The 20,574-nt window shown below is 59.2% G+C and overlaps 1 protein-coding gene across 2 annotated transcripts in view; it reads right to left on the bottom strand.

Moving 5' to 3' along the window:
• Positions 1 to 1,275: 1,275 nt before the first annotated feature.
• Positions 1,276 to 20,574, bottom strand: part of LETM1 (leucine zipper and EF-hand containing transmembrane protein 1) — a 32,592-nt gene continuing 13,293 nt past the window's right edge. Inside the window, exons 4-14 of one of the 2 annotated variants that reach the window (XM_060013100.1) lie at positions 19,509 to 19,652; positions 18,755 to 18,892; positions 17,906 to 18,109; positions 12,558 to 12,677; positions 10,998 to 11,129; positions 10,540 to 10,683; positions 9,984 to 10,115; positions 6,920 to 7,054; positions 5,918 to 6,108; positions 4,712 to 4,850; positions 1,276 to 3,774 (exon numbers count right to left, since the gene is read on the bottom strand). In XM_060013100.1, the coding sequence (XP_059869083.1) occupies positions 3,625 to 3,774; positions 4,712 to 4,850; positions 5,918 to 6,108; positions 6,920 to 7,054; positions 9,984 to 10,115; positions 10,540 to 10,683; positions 10,998 to 11,129; positions 12,558 to 12,677; positions 17,906 to 18,109; positions 18,755 to 18,892; positions 19,509 to 19,652 (1,629 nt within the window). In that variant the 3' untranslated portion in view covers positions 1,276 to 3,624. Of the gene's footprint in view, positions 3,775 to 4,711; positions 4,851 to 5,917; positions 6,109 to 6,919; positions 7,055 to 9,983; positions 10,119 to 10,539; positions 10,684 to 10,997; positions 11,130 to 12,557; positions 12,678 to 17,905; positions 18,110 to 18,754; positions 18,893 to 19,508; positions 19,653 to 20,574 lie in introns of both variants that reach the window. The other variant, XM_060013099.1, reaches the window with a different exon arrangement.

The following is a 20,574-nucleotide window of genomic DNA, read 5'->3' as shown; positions in this document are numbered from 1 at the left end:
GCCATCCGGGTGGGTTCCAGCGTTTCTCCCGTCTGTCCACCACCTGGAATTCTCCCTGAAGAGCTTCCTGGGATGGGCTCTATTTCCTCCTGAGAAAACAGGGTAGTCCCCAATTCTTTCCTGTCACCTGTTCTCGCTGTTTAAGAATCTCCATCAGCAGGGAAAGACTTTCCTGAGGATCAGCTGGGTGTGTGGATTTTTGTTTATGATCGATTTTGTCTTTTCTTGCTACTCACTCTGTCCTCGCTTTGGCCTGAAGTGTCCCTTTAGGTTGGCTGTGGTGTCCCTGGACTATATATAGCCCCCTTGCCCGCCCCGGGTCAGCCTTGCCAGAGCCCTTGGTGACCCTCGATGTGACCTTCTGAACCACAGAAGTGAGAAGCCTCGAATCCTGGGGCACCGGCTGGTACCTGAAGACTCGCACGGCCCCGACCCCGGCCACCTTCTCCCGGGGCCCGGCCTGAGGAGGGTCCAAGTACAGTGGACACACTCAGTCCTCAGCATGAGGGGACTGGGTGCCTGCCGGGGGTGAGATGAACCTGGACAGAAGCACTGAGGCCCAGCAGCCCCCTGCCCGTGCCTGCACCCCCAGGGACATCTCCCTTCCACACGGGTCACGACCCACGTGCGAGCCCGCAGAATCCCTGGGGCAGACTGTGGCCAAGGCCAGGCTCAGGGAGGGATGGGGTGCAGGTGAGGACGACCCTGGGCAAGAGGTCGGGGCTCAGCAAGGGTAGAAGGAGCCCCCACAGGACCTGGGGCCGGTGCAGGGGTGAGGCCGCCTGAGACAGGCTGGACGTCCCAGCTCACGGGCGGCGGTCTGTCCACGCTGGGAGGATGGGGAGGTAGGACCCTCTGCCTGGCGGCCCTCCCAGCTGGGCCTCAGCTCTCTGCCCAGGGTAGGGCCCCCCTGCCCCTGGAGCCCAGAGATGAGGGCCGGAGAGGCAGTGGGCGCGGGGCGGGGGGGCGCTGCGGGCTGGCCCCCAGTCCGCACACCCCGTCGGCTCTCTGGGCCCTGCCCTGGTGTCGGGGAGACCGCAGTTCCTGAGGGCCCCCTCAGACAGTGGAGGGCACAGCCCTTAGGCAGTGCTGTCCCTGATCCCAGGGGCCCTCAGTCTCTCAGAACAGAATTCCACCCCCTAGGGCTGGCCAGGGTCCCAGCCCTGCCCACCAGGGACCACCCCCCACCCCGGGGCCTCTGAGGGTCGGGGAGAGGAGAGCCTGGTCAGGCAGTGGCTGCCGCGCCGACCTGACAGACAGACCGTCACAGGGAAGACAGGCCATCACGACAGCGCTTTATTCAACCTTCTCCTTACATCAACTCGAGTGCCTAGTCACCAGCACAGTCTGAGGGGACAGGCAGGGCACGCGGTCACAGCACAAGGGGACACCAGAGGCCAGGACCAGAGCGCTGGAAGGCCCTCGTCACGCTCTCCTGCCGCGAGGCTGGGGCCAGACGCTCAGGCAGCTCTGCCATTTCCCGCCCTGACTGCCGCTGGGCCACGCGGGTCACAAGTCTGGTTTTGAGCTGTTACAGGAACACAAATTTGATATTTTAATAAAAACACTATTTCTAAAAAAGGTGTTTACACACAGCCCAAGGAGGCGGCCCTCAGGCCAAGCCGGCCCTGGGCCCCTGGCGGACACGCAGACAGAGCCGCCAGCGGCCCAGGGCCCGCCGTGAGGAGCACTGCCTAGCGGTTCTTCTCTGCAAGTTACCAGGTGCCCTTCCTTCTCAAAGTCTGGATTTGGATATTCCAAAGCGACTCTGGAAGCCACGTGCCAACTTCCTGAATCCCTAATGAAGAAACCGGTGTTTAGGTGGAGCGAAGGAAGAATTCCCATTCTGCGTCACAGATCCCGAGGACGTCACAGATCCCAAGGACACAGGCGCCCTCTTGAGAAAGCTCGGGAAGGCCGGGCACAGGCACCGGGCACTCAGTCAACAGACGGCGGCCCTGACGCCTCGCTCGTCACATAAGACTCTCGTTCCCAGGGCCGCGTTCCATACACCTGCACCCGGGCACCCCTGTCAGCGGCAATAAATAAAGTTCAGGACAGTAAAAACAAGCAACGCGAAGGGGGAAGCCTGCAGCAGACCGTGGCCCACGGTACAAACACCAGCGAAGGGTCCCGCTGCACTGGGGGCGCAGACACGCACGATCTGGGAGGGCGGGTGCGGGGTGCGGGGTGGGTGTGCGATGGCAGCGACGGGGACGCCCCGGGCGCCTGGCGAAGGCAGCGAGGTGAGGACGGAGGCGGCAAGGACGACCCCATCCGCGGCACGCCGGCTACCACGAAGTTCACGAGCAAGCACGCTTCCGCAGCGGAAAACCAGGCCACTGAAACACGTGTGAGAGGACTCGGAAGTATCAACTAAGCGTGGGGAACGTGCCTCTTGAATAACCGAATGAGGAACCCTTTAGAACCACTGTCCCTTTACGAAGGTTTACATCTGAGAATGCAGAAGCTTATGTTGTCCAGTTTCTTCTTTAGTGGCTGGGTAGAAAGTTTCAAGTAACTTGGAAGCGATCATCTCGTCGTCGTCCTCCCTCAGCTCCTCTGGCCACTCTAGGCCCACATCTTCCGATTCCTATGTCTGTTCTCCCCCAAAGAACGTTCTTGCCGTACCTGACCCAGCCTTCGCGTGGGCAGCCGGACAGAGCTGGGGCCGCAGGCCGCCCAGCACCCCCGCCCCCCCCGCCACGGAGCACCGGCCTCCCCGAGCTGCCGGTTGTGGACCCATCACCGGACACGCGGTGACACCCGCTCCGAACACCCCAAATGAGGACACTTCCTAAAAGCACAACAAATGACTGCACCCGAGACGCTTCACTGTCCAGGGCTTCATTAGCACCTCTCCTGGCATAATTACGTTGGATTTACTCAGGTGGGCAGACTGTCATGTGAGGAAATTCTGTACCAGTTAAGTGGTTAGGGTTAGGTGAGAATCAAAGAGAACTCAAGAAAGAGCTCGGATACACACGTCAGAGCGAACTTCCAGGAGACCTGACATCCGCGTCAGAGAACGCGGCCCTCCAGAGGCCACGGAGATGACGGGCGTGTTGCTCACTCGCTGCAGGTGTGAGCTTGGGAGCGCGCACGAGTGGCTCCTATTCACACTGATCTGTGCGAATCCAGGCCCACGACTCACGCAGCGTCCTCTCCAGGCCGAGGCGGCTGTGTCTGCACGACTCCAATCCCACGCCTGGGGCTCCATGGGCACAGGGAGTCCACGCGGCCGGTCCTCTCTCCTCCCGCAGCAGACACCGCCAGGGGACACGCGGGGAGGCCCGAGCCGCTTCAGGAGCCCAGGGGGCTGTGCAGGGCCACGACCCCCGCTGCCGGCAGGCCGCATGCTTGCCTGCCACAGCTGGGACCACACCAGCACTGGGCCACCGCGTGAATCCAGAGCAGACTCCCTGGAGGGGTTCAGGGATCCAGACTGGCTGAATCTTCGTGGAATGATGGAAATTAAAAATTACCGATTATGAAGTCTCTGATTTATTCCAGACAAAATATTAGATCTGTCTCTAAGAATCACTTCAAAGCAATAACTGTCACGTTAGGACCGCCGCGGCAGACGCACAAAGGGCCACCAAGGCACCTGCGAGCCGGCGGGCCCTAACTCTTCACCTCTGCGGCCTCCTTCTCGGCCTTCTCCTTGGCCTTCTCCCTCTCCTCCACCTTCTCCTCCTTCCCCAGCGTGGCCACAATCTCAGCCACCTGGCTGGTGGAGATGTGGATGTCTTCTTTGTCCACCAGCTCGATCACCTGCACACACGGGAAGGGACAAGGGCCTCAGAGGTGGCTCTGCCCCTTCACAGCATGAAATCTCCCCTCAGGACACGGAGGGCACACGGCACACGGCCACCAGGCTGGGATGGCCTTTGGCACCCATAGGCCACGCTGTCCTGCCGGGGGCCCTGGGTCCTCCATCTGCCCCGGTCTTCTGAGGGCCAGACCCCCACCCGCACGGAGCCAACAGGCTCCACAGCCCCAGCCCAGGCTATGAGCCGCCAGGGAGCGGGCCCAGGTGAGGGCGCCAGCTGTGCCTCCCTCGGGTCGCAGGGCTGCAGGAAGGTGGGATGGACGACACAGCGAGGCTGCCGGGCCGGGCCCTGCTCGGGCAGAGCGCCGTGAGCACCGAGGAGGGGCCCCAGACGGCGGGCCCCGCCCAGCCACTGCTGCCGCCAGGGTGATGGCACTCGGCCCACGAGCGGGGAAGGCCGTGCTCCCGACCAAAGTGGCGTCCGCTGACATTCTAGGCAGACGTTTGAGTGGAAAGTCCCCGACGGGCTGGAGAGACCCTGGAGCCATGAGAGCTGCCGGCGAAGGCATGCTCTCCACAGGAACGCCAGAGCCCACGGCCGTCCTGTGGAGGCGGAGCCCCGTGCAGGTCGCCTGGGCTGCCCAAGCTCCCGGCACCCTCTCAGGCCTCCGGCCACCCCCAGGGGTCCCAAGGCCCAGCCCCGAGGGCCACACGTGTCCCCTCCGGGCTGCCATGGCCCAGCCCCCCCAACACCATGCTCCGCAGACCCGGCCAGGGCTGGGCCAGGGGAGGCCAAGCAAGAGCCAGTGGCCTGCTCTGGACGGACGGCCTCACTGCCCTGACTCCACTCTGTTTGCGGCGAGGGCAAGACCAGCCCCAGGGGCCTCTCGGGTGGACGCACAGGTGGAAAAGGCTGCCAGCAAGACCCCCACGACCCACCTTGACGAGGTCGTCGATGTTGACCTTGCCGTCCTTATTTTCGTCCAGGGCCGAGGCCAAGCTGATGAGCTTGTTTTCGGGAATGTGCTTGATTTGCTTCATGGCACTGATGAGCTCAGCAACGCTGATGACGGTCTCCCTGGGGAACACAGCCCGCATGCGGCACAGCTGGCGCCCCCTACAGCCTCACTGGGGCCCCGTGGGTCAGACCTGCCCTGGACAGCCCCTCCCTCCAGAGCTCCCTCGCCCCGTCCTCTGGGAACACCCAGCCAACTTGGACACAGAAACAGAAACCACCGCCCCATCCAGGGTCTCCTGTGTGTGCGCAGCCGCCCAGCGAGCCCGGCCTCTCCAGTGGGGACGAGGCCAGTGGGTCCCTCAGGCCTGCCTGCGCCCTGGTCAGGGTGGGAGGGGCTGAGTATGGCCACACTGCCCTCCAACCAGATGGAGGGCAGTGGGCCCACACAGCACAGCAGGTCAATCCAAGCGGGGACACTGGCCTCGCCCGGGGGGAAGGGCCGCTGACCTGAGGACAGCGGGGGCCCTGCAGCCAGCCCGCCTGCCTGCCCCCTGGAGACGTGGGCGCTCGTGGTGCGGTGTCTGGCCCACGGGAGCGCCGAGTGTCAGTCACTACCACCTGGGGGGGTTTCATTTGCCCGGCAGCCACTCACACGACACTGGCCCCCGCTGGCTGCTGTCCCAGGCATGTGAGACACACCAGTGCAGAGCCGGCCCCCACGCAGGGGGTCATTATTGAGTTGCCTGTGTGTAGGGGTTCAGGAAGAGGGAGGAGGCTGGAGGAAGGGGAAAAGGGACAGGGAGAGGCTGGTGGTTCCCAAGGGAGCTGTGATCCGAAGGACACTGTGGAAGGACTGGTGACAACAGCCTGGAGAGAGCTGGGGGAGGGGCGGTGGACACAGGGAGAGCAGGCAGCCGCAGCCCAGGTCCTCCAGACGTGGGCTGACAGCGCTGCACCGTGTGTGCGTGCGCTTGTGTGTGTGAGCACGCGCGCGTGCAGGGAAGACCCAACTTGGGGCCGCTTCAGTGACAGTGTCGTGGAGAAGTGGGGACACCTGGGTTCTGGCTGCAGCCGCTAGGTCAGAAGGGCGGGGCAGCTGGTCACCAAAGCTGAGAAACGCGCTCTGGTCAGAAAGGCCCTGGGCCCCCCCGGGCTCCAGGCCCCCGGCAACCGCGTCGCACACTCACCCTGCAGGCGAGCCCTCGGCGGCCACGCCCAGCTTGCCAGCCTTCTGATCAGCCTCCAGCTGCGTGAGCAGGCTGTCGATCTGCCCGATCATCTGCTGTACCCGCTTCGTCAGCCTCTTGCTGGCTTTAGACTCTTCCACGTAGATTTCTTTGCCAGTCTTTGAAAGTTCCTTCTTGATCTCCTGCAAGTCCTAATAAAATTGTTTGCTTGTAAAAAGACTGCCTTAAAACTAAAAGAGAAACCTTAAGTTCACCTTGCAGAAGTACTGGGTTAACCCAGACTCCATCATCAAGGTGGAACGGTCTAGGCTGTGCGCAGAGCAGCCCCATTAACTGGAGCCACAAAGCAGCAGGCTTACTGCTGTCTATCATGCAAATTGGTTCTCACTGCAAACTCAAGCACTGTTTTTGTAGCAAAGGAAATGAACTCTGTCCTGAACCCCCGACTTTCTTCCTGACGGTGAAAGAATCCAGGAATGGTGAGTGCCTTCTTAAATTCCAACTTGTGGTTTTCCCTAGGAGCAAGCGTTACAGGGAAGAACGGGAGGTGAGGTGGGGACTGGAGAACCCACACAAGAGGGATGCCACGACAAAGTTCAGAAAATAACAGATTATTTTTACCAATCTTAAAATAAATAAATAAATAAATAGTATGTAAGAAAGAAGTCTCTTCTGGGGAATCATGAACAAAAATAAGATTTCATATACCAAGTGACCAGACTGTTCATCTGATACCTTCATGTGTTTAGAAACTAAAAAGATATATGCGTGTCATCGACAAGGGCGAATGGCCAGCATTCCAGGGGAAAGTGACAGAGTGGGATGACTAGAAAAGTTACTGAATAAGATTTACTTAAATTCAGTTTTCTCTCCAAAGACCATTTGGCCAGCTTCTCCCTTATCTGACGGAGGCATCACTAAATACTCGGGGCAATGCAGCCTGGGTTTACTCTGTGTGTAGCCTCAGCCCCGCCCCCGCCGCCCCCCCCACCAACGCCGCACCTCGCTGTAGTCCTGGACGTCCTCCTTCAGCAGCTCCAGCTCCTCCTTCTCTTTCGTCAGAGATTTCTTCTGACCCTTCAGTTTCGAGCAGGCATCACTGAGTATGTCAATTTCCTCCTGAGTTATTTCCTCTTCCTGGAAAGAAAATAAACAAGCAAACCGAAACCCTACATGAAGGGGAGTAACTGGCTTTCCCCCGAAGGCTTGGCCACTTTTCTATCCGTGTCCCGTGTCCACACTGCGCGTGCCAGTCTTGGGCTCTGGGCGAGGCGACAGGCACCTGCAGTCACCGTCTTCGCTCTCCGAGGGGCCTCCTGCACCCGAGCGCACCTGTGCAAATGTGTCTGGCAGACGTGCATAGCCACGGAGCGACCACCACCCGACAGAGAAGTATCGTCACCCTGAAGGTTTCCTTGTGCCCACGTCCCCACCCCAACCCCACTGGCCTGCCTCCTGCCACGACAGCCTCGTTTGCTGGAATTCTGACAAACGGTATCACATGGCTCGAGCTCCGTCACCCTGAGATTCACCCACATGACGGTGTGTTCCTTCTGACCGCCGTGCACGATTCCATCCGCAGATACGCCAAACCTGCTTCTCTCCATCGTCGTGGCTATTCTAGGTCCTCTGAATTTCCATATATGTTTTAGAGTAAGTCTGTCAATGTCAACAACAAAGCCTGCTGGGATTTTGATGGTGTTGAATCCACAGATCGGCTGCGGAGAATTAACATCCTACCAACACCGAGTCTTCACATCCACGAGTGCAGTGAAGCTCTCCGTTTAGTTGCTGCTTTACTCTACCTCAGCAACACTTTCCAGCATCCTGTACAGGTCTTCATATCTACTTTCAAGCTTTCCCTAAGTAGTTCGTTTTCTGGATACTACCGTGTGATATGCTTCTTAGAATTTCGCTTGATTGTTCGTTACTAGTACAAACAAGTACAATGACCTTTTAGGTGCTCACGTCATCCGTGAATAGTTTCGCTTCTGTGCGATTTTCCTTGTTTTTCTCTAACCATCCTGGCCAGTCCCGCAGTCTGATGCTGAACCGGTGGTGACAGCAGACGCCCGTGCTACCGTTAGGGATCCTGTGACCGCAGGGGCCACTCTGGCTGCTTTAAGTGGGGTTGAGAAGGTTCGCTCCCGCTGGTTTGCTGAGAGACCTTTTCAATTGAGAAGAGACGCTGAATTCTGCCAAGCGCTTTTTGTGCATCTGCTGAAATGATCGTACATGGTTTTTCTCTTGAGGCTGTTAATGTGCTCGTTACATTGACTAATTTTTTTGTATTCCTTGGACAAACCCCACCAGGTCACAGTGTATTATCCTTTCTACAGAACAGCTGCATTTCACTTACTGGAAACTTGTTGAGAATTTCACACCTGTGTTCAGGACAGATGCTGGTCTGTAGCTGTCTCGTATCCACCTGGTTTTGGCATCAGGGGCAGCTCATCTCAGAATATCCTCTTCTCAACTTTCTGCCAAGAGCTTGTGTAGCACGGGAAGGGTTTATTCTTCACATGTTTGGACTCACCAGCAACTTCACCCCTGAAGCCATGTGGGTCTGGGGCTTTCCCTGTGGAGAGGTTCTTCAGCTACCAACTCAACTTCCTAGAGCTATTCAGGTCTCTGTCCGAGTAAATGGTCAATACCGGTAAGACCCAGCCTTGTGCTGCAAATAGGAAACGGCGGTGCCCCGACTCTCTGTGGCATCTTTCCAACAAACCAAGGTTCTTCAGTGTTAAGTTTTTAAAGGTTTGTGCTCCTTGCTAAGAAATCCTTAGCGATCCTTAGTTCATAAGCTCTCCGGAGAGTTTAAATGTCCTTTCACGTCTAAGTCTTGAATCCACTGGAAATGGAATGCATCTGTTTCCATGGAGACAGCCAACCATCCTGGCCCTACTGCTGACGAGTGACCCCTAATCCCAGACCACGCTCCATGGGCCCGACCAGGCCCCGCCTCTGTTCAGCTTCCTGGCCTCAGCCCCAAACTGCCTTCAAAATGACCCTGGTACCTCGGTTCCTGACCCTTCCCAGGGTCACCCTTCAAGCCTAGGTCAGCCCAGGCTCCCGGGACCCTCCTCCTCTCAGCCTCTCCTCAGTGACAAGAGCGTGTGGGTCTTCATCTGTCTCCTGGGCCATCACCGGGCGAACAGAGGCTCACCGGACTCATCCCAGGCTACGCCAGCCCCTTCCCACCACACCACACCACACCACACCAGCCCTGCAGCCCACAGCTCCCTTCACCAAGACCCCCGGTGTTGATGCTTTATGCTTTCTCTTCTCATACGCACAGGACTGGAGGACACTCCTCCCTGAGGCCCTGCAGTGGGGCCCTTCCCTCCACCTCCAATGACCCCGCAGGGCCCATCAGGGGTCAGTCCCCATCCACCCGGCCCTCAGGACACGTGACGAGGCCCACCCCTCCACCCAGGTATCAACACACTCGACTTCACGCGCACCCCCCACCACAGCCTCGTCCCCCCTCTGACCCCTCTGAATGCGGTGGTCCCCCACCCACCCCACCCCGGGACCTCGCTGGGAATCCCCAGACATAAAGCTGCCGTCCTGGTTTCTGTCTCCTACTCCAGCTGCCCGACGCTGCTGCCGCCCATCTAGTAAACACCTCCTGCCCCCAACACGCCTTCAGAAGCTGCCCTGCCCATCATGTTCCGTGTGCCAGGGGCCACCTGGCGGTTCCCCCGGCAGAAGGCGTCTCATGAGGAACATGGGCTACAACCACGACGGCGAGGCTGCCAGAAGCGAGCACGCCCAGCGCGCACCGCACGTCGGGCCCCCTGCGCCGGGCAGCTGGGAAGGGGACAGCAAGGGGGGCTTCCCCGCTGGGGGCCCTGCCACGCAGAGCACAGGGGCCGCAGCCAGGGCAGGGCCGCCTCACCCTCCCCGGCCTCGCTCTCCTCGCCCCTCGACCATCCACCGTCACCCTGAGAAGCCAGGCTGCGGCCTTCCGGCCCCACTTCCTCGGGAGCCCCCACCCTGCAGGCAGGCTCGCTGGCCCTGTGGTGCGGCTCCAACACCGCTCCCTCCAGGCGGGCGCCGTTACCTTCAAGCCCTCTAGGACGGGCGCGCTGTCCGTCAGGGCCTCGGACGGCAGGGTCACATCAGGCACTTCCGGCTGCGGCTCGACCACCAGCCTCCCAGGGGCACCTTCTGCCACCACTTCAGGCTCCACTTCCTTCTGAAACGCAAAGCCTCTGCCGGCTCAGCACCACCCGTCAGACCGTGGCCTTCCCAGGCATCCACACCGGCAGACGTGCCGCTGGCCAGAGGGCCGCCAGGCGCGGGGCAAGGTCTACAGAGCCCGGCCGGCTGGCAGTGGGGTCTGCCTCCGCCCGGTTCCACCGCAGGACCCTCCACGTGGGCGCAGCGCGTGATGAGCGCAGTCACGCAGCTTCTGCATCCACGCCCCAGCACCTATGGGCTGCCGGAGGCCTCGGTCAGGTCGCCACAGCCTCGAACCCCAGCTTCGGGGCCTCAGGGCCGGCCGCTTGCGCTGACTGGCGCCCGAGCCGCAAGAGTGCGTCTGCCTCCCCGTGCCCCCACCCCACCCCCACCCCACCCATGGGCCCAGCCCTTCCACCGCCCCGCTGCCCGCTCACCGCCGCCTGGGACCGCCTCTGCAGCTCTTTCTCACGATGCTCCTGCTGGATGGCCGCCTCCTCCTGCAGCGTGGCCTCCAGCTTCGCCTTGTTGTCCACCTGCTCGCCCTCCACCTCGGCCACCTTCACCTGGGCCTCCTTTGCCTTCAGGGAGGGGACACCCGTGAGCGCACTTGGAAGCGGGGCAGGCACACCCCCACCAGAGCAGCCCACACGGCGCCCGGCCCGGATCTCGGGGTGTCTTGGCCATCAGGGCTTGCTCTCCGAGGAGCAGGAACCCCGGCTGCTGGGAAACGCCCTGAGGACCCCAAGGGTCACCTTCTGCACGCACCGCAGGGCCCTCAGCGTGCAGAGGGCAGACAAGATAGGAGGGGGCGAGTGGTGGGTCCGGGGGCTCCCCCAGAAGGGAGAGGGCCCCCGGCAGAGAGAGCAGCAGAAGGGGGCCTTGTTACACGCACCACAATCTCCGGAAGGGTCTGCAGGGTGGACTTGAGCTGGTCGGCGGGAGAGAGGGTGTCAGGAAGGTACATGGCCCGGGACAGGATGAGCAGCGACGTCGGGATCTCCTGGTGCAGGTGCAGCTCCAGCCACTGGAAGTGGGAGGTGGAGACCCAGACTCACCTGCCAGCCTCATCCCACCCACGTTTCCTGTGACCCGGGCAAGGGCTTCTGGCCCTGGAACTTCCCTCTCTGTTCTGGTTTGCGTAGGGGAGAGGAGGAGGAGGACACTGGTGGCAACAACCACGGCGGCACCTGAGTGGGCGGACCCGTACGTCCCCCGAGCGAGTTCTCCCGGGAGAGACCCCGCAAGCTCTGAAGGGCCTATTTACCGCTGTGCTAACGCCCACTGCCCGCCTCAGTCACGTGACACCCCGCAGCGAGGCCGCTGTGCTAACGCCCACTGCCCGCCTCAGTCACGGGAGCAGGAGACACCCCGCAGCGAGGCGGCAGGGCTTATAAAACACTGAGCGAGACGGCCAGGTCCTGTTCCCAAAGTTCTTCACTTAACAATGGCACAGAAACTCCAAAGGTGGCGCTGGTGAGTTCATTCGGCGTTTGAGGTTTGCACGGCTACCGTGAGCTGGGCGCTGTTTGAGGCTATTTTAGCGACAGACAATGTGCAAACTGACAAAAGAGCCCCCGACAGTGCTCGGACACAAGGTAGACACAGAACAAAAGATGGGGCGAGAAGAACTCCCAGAACGGGGAGAAAATGCCGAGCACAGGCTAAACGACGAGAGAAGGAAGACACCTGAGCCCTTGGAAACCGAAACACCCCGAGTCCTGACATCCCTCGGGCACAGTGCCCCACACTCGAGCGCCCCAGGTGTGCTCCAGCCCAGGCGGACCCAGGGCACCCCTCACAGAGGAGGGTCTGCGAGGGGACCCTGTCGGAGACAAGGGCAGTGAAGACAAGGACGAGAATGCACTGCCCACTAAGCACCGTCTGTGTCAGCAGGGGGGGCAGCGGGTGTCAACAGATCTGTCTACACTGGGAAGACAACCCGAGGGGGTGCCCAGCTGGCGCCCTGCCCCTTTTGATACGAAGGCTGCGTTGCTGTGAACGTTGCCTACCCATCATCGCATCCACTCAGACCCATGCCGGCGGGGCAGGCCTGTGGCCCTGCAGAGCCGGCCCCTGGCTTCTGCCCGAGGGCCCCCTCTGAGCGGCCGGAGAAGCAGGGTCACTCAGACCCAGGCTGCCAAGAGCAGGGGCTTCGGAGGTCGGCCTGGCCTGGGTCCTACTTCCCCAAACACCCCCTGGCCTCAGTTGAGAGTCGTACTGGAATTTCAAAGGAAGCTGACCTCGTCCTCGTGAGTCCACGGGGCGGAGGGAAGAGCAAGCACAGCAAAGGCAACCAAGAGCTGGGGAGGGAGATGGGAGCGGCGCCCAGGAGCGGCGGGCAGCCACCGCGCGCGGAGCGCACACAGGCCCCGGCGCAGGCGGCAGCTGAGCCGGAGCACCTCCCGCCCCCTGCTGGGACGGAAGGGCCCCCCACCACGCCGCAGGTACGCACCTGCTTCAGCTGGCCCCGCAGACGGTCTTCCGTGACGCCCAGGGCCCGCATGCCTCGCGCCCGACACGCCGCCTGTAGCTCCTTGACGTTGAGGCTGTCCACACCCTCCTCAGCAATCAGCTGTCAAAGGAAGCCAGCAGTTACCTCCTGAAGGGTCACTACGGGTCTGTGCTGTCTGCATTCGCACGCTTGGGAACTAAGTGTCTGATTAGAAACCACCTTCCTGGGCTTCCCTGGTGGCGTGGTGGTTGACAGCCCACCTGCCAATGAAGGGAACATGGCTTTGAGCCCCGGTCCGGGAAGATCCCACATGCCGCGGAGCGGCTGGGCCCGTGCACCACAGCTGCTGGGCCTGCGCTCTGGAGCCTGCGAGCGACAACGGCTGAGCCCGCGTGCTACAGCTGCTGAGGCCTGCGTGCCTAGAGCCCGTGCTCTGCAACCCCCCGCTCGCTGCAACTAGAGAGGGCCCGTGCGCAGCAATGAAGACCCAATGCAGCCAAAAATAAATAAATAAAATAAATACATTTATAAAAAAAAGAAAGAAACCACCTTCCTACTATGCTTTGCCAAACACAAGATAAACCCCCACTACCAAGGCCCCGATTCCAGGTTTGCAGTGATCAGACCTTCTGACAGAGGGTGGGACCTTAGGGTCAACAGCCAGGATCCACCCCGAGATGCGAAGACACCCACTCAGGGCCTGCTCTCTGCCCGAACCCCACGCTTCTCCCGTCCTACACTGTGCAGGGACGAGGGGAGAGGAGAGGAGGAACAAAGGGCAACAGTGCCACCTGCTCCCCCCATTTAAACCCCCCAGTGACCCTGTGAGGAGGACACGACCGCTACCTGCGTCAACTGTGAGACAACTGTAGGTGGACGTGCAGCCACACGGCTCCTCCCCGTGGCTAACACCTTGCAACGTGCAGTATCAAACCACCGCCGGGACGCGATGCCGAGCCAGTCCAGGCAGAAGACACCTCTGTCCCCACGAGGACCTCACAGACACTCCCACCCCGTCTTGACCCCTGGGAACCAACCACCAATCCGCTCTTCGTCCCTGTGATTCTGTCACTTGAAGAGCATTACAGGGATGGGACTGCACAGCGCACAGCCTTTGGGGACTCCTTGAGGATCCACGCGGTGTGTGTAGTAATGACCCACTCCTTTCCTTCGTGAGTCCACTGCCTGGTACAAACGCCCTGGTTTCACCGTTCGCCCGTGAAGGACATCTGGGTGGTTTGGTTCCTTTCCCCGTCTTCCCGTGGGGCACGTGGATCCCATCTGCACTTGTCTCCTGCGCTTCTGAGCACATGTCTGCGTCCATTTTCAGGGGCTGCTCTGGTATCACATGATGTGCCTACCTCATCATGGAGGGAACGTGGTGGCCTCCCCCCTTTATCCTCCCGCACTTGTCGAGCTCATCCTAATGTCACCTACTGACACAGCGCCCCATCTTCGCCTCCACCATCGCACTTTACTTAGAAGACACACGAGCAGAAGCAAAGCCTGGTGCTTGTGTTCTTTCTTCCTGACGCCCTAAGGTTCCTCTAGGCTCTGCTGGTGGCAAATTGTCGTAGTTTTCCTTCACCTGGGAACGTCTTGATTCCTCCCTCGTTTTTATCTTTGCTGAATCTAGGATTGAATTGACCGAGTTCTTTTTTTTCAGCACACGAAAAATACTTTCCAGTTCCTTCTGGCCTCCATGGTTTCTGATGAGAAATGCACTGTCATTTGAATTGTTTTTCCTGCAGGTAAGATGCCATTCTCTCTCATTGCTTTCAAAATTATTTCTTTTTTTTTTAAATAAATTTATTTTTATTTTTGGCTGCGTTGGGTCTTCGTTTCTTGCATGTGGGCTTTCTCTAGTTGCAGTGAGCGGGGGCTACTCTTCGTTGCGGTGCGTGGGCTTCTCACTGCAGTGGCTTCTCTTGTTGCAGAACATGGGCTCGAGGCGCGAGGGCTTCAGTAGTCGTGGTGCACGGGCTTAGCTGCTCCACGCCACGTGGGATCCTCCCGGACCAGGGACCGAACCTGTGTCCCCTGCACTGGCAGGCAGATTCTTAACCACTGGGCCACCAGGGAAGCCCCTCAAAATTACTTCTTTGTCCTTCACGTTTGCTCATTTGACTATGGGTCTTTGTGTGGCCTTCTTTGTGTTTATCCGGTCTGAGGTTCACTCAGCGTCTTCAATCTGTAGATGCATGCCTTTTACCGAATCTGGGGAGTGGCCCACGGTCAGGATGGCGCTGGCACCCACTGCTTGTCTTCTTTTCATTCGCTTTGGGGTCCTCCTGGTTCTCAGCACGAGGAGTGATTTTCGGCTGAAGCTGGGCATTCTGGGTATAATTCTGGGTATTACGCTATGCGATCCTGGCGCTCACTTCCATCTTCTGTCCTAACTGGCTTCCTCTTGACAGTGCTCTGGCATGGGGGTGTTCTACCCAGCGTTTACAGGTGGTGTAACTGACAATCTGGCATCTACTGATCCAAACCAACGGACAAAGTTGTTCACGTCTCCCCTGCTGCCTGGCTTTCCTGGGCGTGCTACAATCATATTTCAAATCCTCCAACCACAAACTCTGACCTCTGCTTCACGTCCTGCCCAATGAAAAACGCCTCCAGCTGACCACTCCCGCTGACCAGTGATGAAGGCTGTCTCGACTCCTCCCTCCCCTCACGTCCTGGTCCCCTCTTCTGGGGAACTGTGAGCACAGCTTCCTTCCAACAGCCCTGAGCTCTCTGTGGCATCACTCAGTCATTGTAAATTACATCCCGGAACGGATGAGATCTGGCCTCCACTGAGGCCAGGGGGAGAGGTACTTCTGAGTCTACTGGGAGGGGTGGGTGGAGTCTGGCCTCCCCGCTAGGCTCTGCATGCCTCCCTGGCTGGGAGGGGCGGGAGAACCTCTTACTGGCCCCTCCTGACACCACTCCAGCAGGGAAGTATGGAGAGTGCCTTGAGACTGTCGGGTGCCGGTGGAGGCCAGGCCCCCTGCTGGTCTCTACTGACACCACAGGGGGCAGGGGGCAGGGGGCAGGGGGCCGGGGGATGAATGAGCCAGCTCCTCGCGGCCTTCCCCGATACCATCCCAGCTGCTACAGCCTGAGGGTGGCGGTCCCAGCCCCACCGCCACTGTGTGTGTGGGGGGGGGGGGGTCCGGGGAGGGTCGGGGTGGGGAGACACTGTTTCCTGTGGCGTCTGGCTGGAGCAGAGCCATCACTCTCTGAAGTCTTCTGTCCTGCTAGGTGGCCCCGTTCCTCTCCTCCGACCATAGGATGGCAATTCTGGCTTCTTCAGCCCCATGGCTGGATCTATGAGGCACAAAGACCTCCTGTGTCATTCCTGGGGTCCCAGGGGCTTCTCCCCACTTTTCAGAATCTTCTTATGTATGTTTTTTACCATTTAACGTCCACGGGAAAGTATGCCCCCTCCACCTGCTCAACAGCAGAGGTCTGGCCACCGCCCCACCTCATAGGAATCTGAAGCACTGAGGTGAGGTGACTTGTTCAATTTCACAAAGCTAGTGAGTGGCCAGGACACAACTCAGACCTCCTGCCTTCATGCTGCCTCTCCCGAGGAGGGGCAGCCGCACGGCAAATTCTCCAGCAGAGCAGAGAGACAACTTCTCTTCATCCTTACAAAATGCAGTGATGATCTGCTTCTGGAGAACAAGAGAGACAGTTTTACCTGCAGACGGAAATCTTGGAGGACGGGTTTAAGAGTGATCAGACCAAGAAGAGAGGATAAGTAAACCACACGTACGAAAGGATGTAAAATACAGGAAGAGCATATGTGATGCAGGGACCGTGAGCGGTCTAAGGGGAACATAACCCATGTCGGGGGGGTAGGGGGGTATTTAATGAAATGATGGAAGCACCACAACCAGGAAATAGGATAAGCACAGACACAGACACGCCTAGGGACGTTACTGTATAGCTGCTAAAATCCAAACAAGATGTAACAAAATCCAAACATCTCGCATGCTGCCGGAGAAAGATGGACACCTTCAAAGGAACAATAATAGGCCTGCCAGCTGACATGCACTCAATGGCATCTTTTTTTTTTTTTTTTTTTTTTTTGCGGTACGCGGGCCTCTCACTGCTGTGGCCTCTCCCGCTGCGGAGCACAGGCTCCGGACGCGCAGGCTCAGCGGCCATGGCTCACGGGCCCAGCCACTCCGCGGCACGTGGGATCTTCCCGGACCGGGGCACGAAGCCGTGTCCCCTGCATCCGCAGGTGGACTCTCAACCACTGCACCACCAGGGAAGCCCTCAGTGGCATCTTTAAATGTAGAAAAAAGAACTGCAAGCCTGGAGTCCTACACCCAGCAATACCCTGCAGAATGGAAGGTTAATACAGACAAATCCATACAAACGCCACTGAGGGGACTCCTCAAGCGGAGGAAACGGTCCGGGTGGAAACGCAGGAAGGAAGGAAGGGGGTCAGGAGGGTAAATACGTGGTGCACACACATCAACTCAGCAGCAAAAGCGCGTGCGACGCAGAGGCGGGGCCGGCGAGTGCAGCTGGGACCTGGCGCGTGGCAGGAAAACCACTCAGTCCCATTAGACTCCTGTGTGTCGAGGAAGCTCGTTGTAAACTCCAGAGAAATTGCTAAAACAATAAATAAGGAGCAAGCTAATGGAGAGCGGATGGAAGAGTAAACGTTTGATTAATCCAAAAGAAGGCAAGAAAGGAGATAAAGTGGAACATGAAACACACAGGACAGACAGGAAAAGAGTATGGGCTAAATACTACAACCGTAAGACAGAGGGTCGCCAGAGCAGATGAAAACAGTAACAGACACAAGGCAGAGAGGATTCAGGAAGCCTGTAAGCAACAAGAGGGAAGATCAGCCCCGAGGCAAGCTGGTGGAGCTATCAGAAGACCAGGCGCCACAGACTTCAACGCAGGCAGCGTCACTAGGGAGAACGAGGGGCACTTCGTGACTTCCTGAGACACACACACTGCACGGGGGCAGGCAGGCGGCACAGCTCCGGAGCAATCTGGTCACGGGCCAGGACTTGCTTTTGGCCTCCTGCCCTTTTTACTCAGGAGCCGCCATTCTAGGTCACTATTTTTATAGGACCTATCAAAGATCTGGGGCATAATTCACATTAATAGGTATTTATTGGAGGGTTCTTTAGGGTAGCAGATTAGCTAAAGTGACCGTTAATAAACTAGGACACGTTCATATAATGAAACATTAGGCTGCCTTTAAAATCCATCTTTTCAGCGACTACGTCCCACCACGGGAAGGCGTGCTGTCACTGCGGCTGGAAACCGTGTGATCCCAGCACTCACCCCGGGAGACACAGACGAGCCCCGAGCGGGCTGTGGGTGCTCACCTTGTCGTCGGCCTTGATGGAGCGCAGCCTCATGGTGAGCTGGAAGCGCAGGAAGTTGTTGGTGCCCATGGACTGCAGCTCCAGCAGCTTGCACAGCGCCACCAGCTGTAGGCGCGTGAGGTTGTCCAGGGTCAGCTCGTCCTCAAACAGTTTGGAAAACCGCATGATTTCCTCGTTGCTGGGTCTCTCACCCGTCTCTCGGATCTGCGGGAGCCATGGTAAGGGTCACCACGCGTGGGCTGTGTCCCCCGCACCCCCACGGCCTCGGGTCACACGCCTCAAGTCAGGAAACAAAGCAGAAGGGGCCACCCACACCCTCCCTCAGCTCCACTCACGTCTCCTACCGGGAGTGGGCCCTGCGACCCAAAGCCCTGAGCGCCGCCTGGCTGGGCTCCTGCGAGCGAGGCGTCCGCGCAGGGGATGGCATCCGGTCCCTGGCCCTTGTCTGCTACACCAGCGGAGCCGAGGCGGCTGGCCGGGAGGAGGCTGGGGCCTCTCCAAGCTGGGCTGGCCTCCCGCACCGTGGGCGTGGCTATGGAGCAGTCTGCCCCTCCTTCCCAGCCCAGCCCCCTGCTGGTCACAACTGTGGGGTCTTAGGTTCCTGCCAAACTCTACCTCCCCCAGGGCTGCTGCAAAGTCCGGAGACCCAGGCCAGGGCTTGTGAACGTAAGTTCACGTTCTCGGGGCAGCAGGCTTGACCTCCAGGAGCCCCGCCCCCATTGTGCACAGTGAAAAGGAGGGAAGAAAGGAGAAAAGGCACGCTCCCCAGATAAGGTGGGCAGCCCCGAGGCGCTAACCGGCACTGGGGACCGACAGGGCAAGGCCTCAAGGGACGACGCATCACAGCACCTTCTGGAAAAACATGGCGAAGTCTTTGGTGGCGTCCCCCTTGGCTGCCTTGTTCTTCAGGGCCATCTCCTCGATGGTGTCCTGCAGAAACTTGGCCAGCTCTAACTTGACCCGCAGCTCCTTCTTCAGCCTCTCTTCCTGCGAAGTCAGAGAGGGCACTGCACTCCTGGGTTCCCGCCCGCACGGCTTCCTGGACGGCGCCGGTCCGGCAGCTGCTTTGAGCCCCAGCACGAAGTGCACGTACACCCACCCCAGCGCCGCCACACGCCTCCTGAACAGCGCTTCCTCCACCCGCGAGCTCTGTGTGACCCTCCCCCCGCCCCTGCCAGAGAAGGGCCGGCAAATTCCATAAAGGGCTGGCCTGTAACGCTTTCAGGCCCTGCGGGCTGAGCCGTGTGAAACGTGGAGGCCACCAGACAACACACACACGACAGGCAGGCATGTCCCCAGAGGCCTTACTGACCAAAACGGCCCGTGGGCTGGAAGTCTGCCAACCCTGCCCTAGACCTGTCTCGTCCCCCACGAATGGGTCTCGACCTGTGGCTCAAGAACACTGGTCTAGAGAAACTAGAATTTAAGACACATTTTAAAGAGAAGCAAACCTGAAACCAGCATCTATTAAATAATCACAGCACAGCATGACTGAATTATGAAGAAAACATAAAATTTAGAAACATCTAACATCTCAAATGTCAGTCATAAAACAATGCGGCCTTGTAACTGCTTTCAAACTGGGTCAAAACGAGCCGGTCACCTTGATGGACTGGGTCTCGAACGTGGACGGTAACATGTTGGGGAAGAGCTTTACGGCAACAGGAAGCAGGAACTCCATGAAGGGCACCACCACGAAGACCAGGAAGGGCACCAGGCGGAAGAGGTCGGCACAGATCCGGAGGAACTGGAAAGGGGTGGAGGGACCAGAGGGTGACTGGGGAGCATTTCTTGCACAGTCGTCCGCAGGAGCAACAGCAGGCGCCTCGCAGGGAGCAGACAGGGCTCCGGAGGCCCCCTGAGGCCAAACCACAAGGTGATGCCTTCAGAAAAGCTGGGTGAAGCTACCTCCCTGCGTGGAGGGGCACCCATCACTGGATGCTGCCAGTGAGCCGCCCCCCAGGGCGTCCGCCAGGTGCCCACCGGCCTGGCAGACAGCTGGACGAGACTGACAGACGGAGGACTGGCCACTGCTGGCAGCAGCGAGGGCCTCCGGGGAAGGCTGCGGCCACACCACGCACTCCAGGCGCTCTGCGGAAAGGAGGGCCGAGTGTTGGCGGGGCACTTCTCTTGTGTTCCCCGACACGATCGGTTAGATTTAAGACTATGTAACACAGCAATGATCAGGGAAAAAATCCAAGTGCCTCACTGATGCAAACAAACCACTGCTGAAGACATTAAAGAAACGTGCGACGTGAAATAATCGACAACCCCTGGGAACAGCGGACACTGCCAGGCCTCCAGCAGCTCACCTGCCCCCGCGCCAGTGCCTGCTCACGCGTGCTCCTTCCACTCGGAACCGCCTGGGTGCACGGCAGCCGAGACTACACTCCCCGCATCCCCAGCTGTGTTTCCACCGTGACCGACGAGACCGTCTTTGGAGGAGTGACGTCATTTCTACTAAGGGCCTCGTTTCTGGCTGGCACCACTTTCCATGATGGTTGCCCTCCCCGGGGGTCAGGCGCCACCCACCCTGCGACAGCGGTCACTGTGATCACCTGGACAGGCTGTTCTCTCCACTTGTGAGGGAACGCCCTGAGAGCACGCAAATAAACACCCATCTCTCTCCCTAGACACACTCATCACAGTTCCTCCCAAACCAGCCTCTA

Source organism: Delphinus delphis, chromosome 5, assembly GCF_949987515.2.
Source record: "Delphinus delphis chromosome 5, mDelDel1.2, whole genome shotgun sequence".
Taxonomy (NCBI): domain Eukaryota; kingdom Metazoa; phylum Chordata; class Mammalia; order Artiodactyla; family Delphinidae; genus Delphinus; species Delphinus delphis.
Note: the sequence above shows the minus strand (reverse complement) of the source record. Positions and strands in the feature narration are given on the sequence as shown.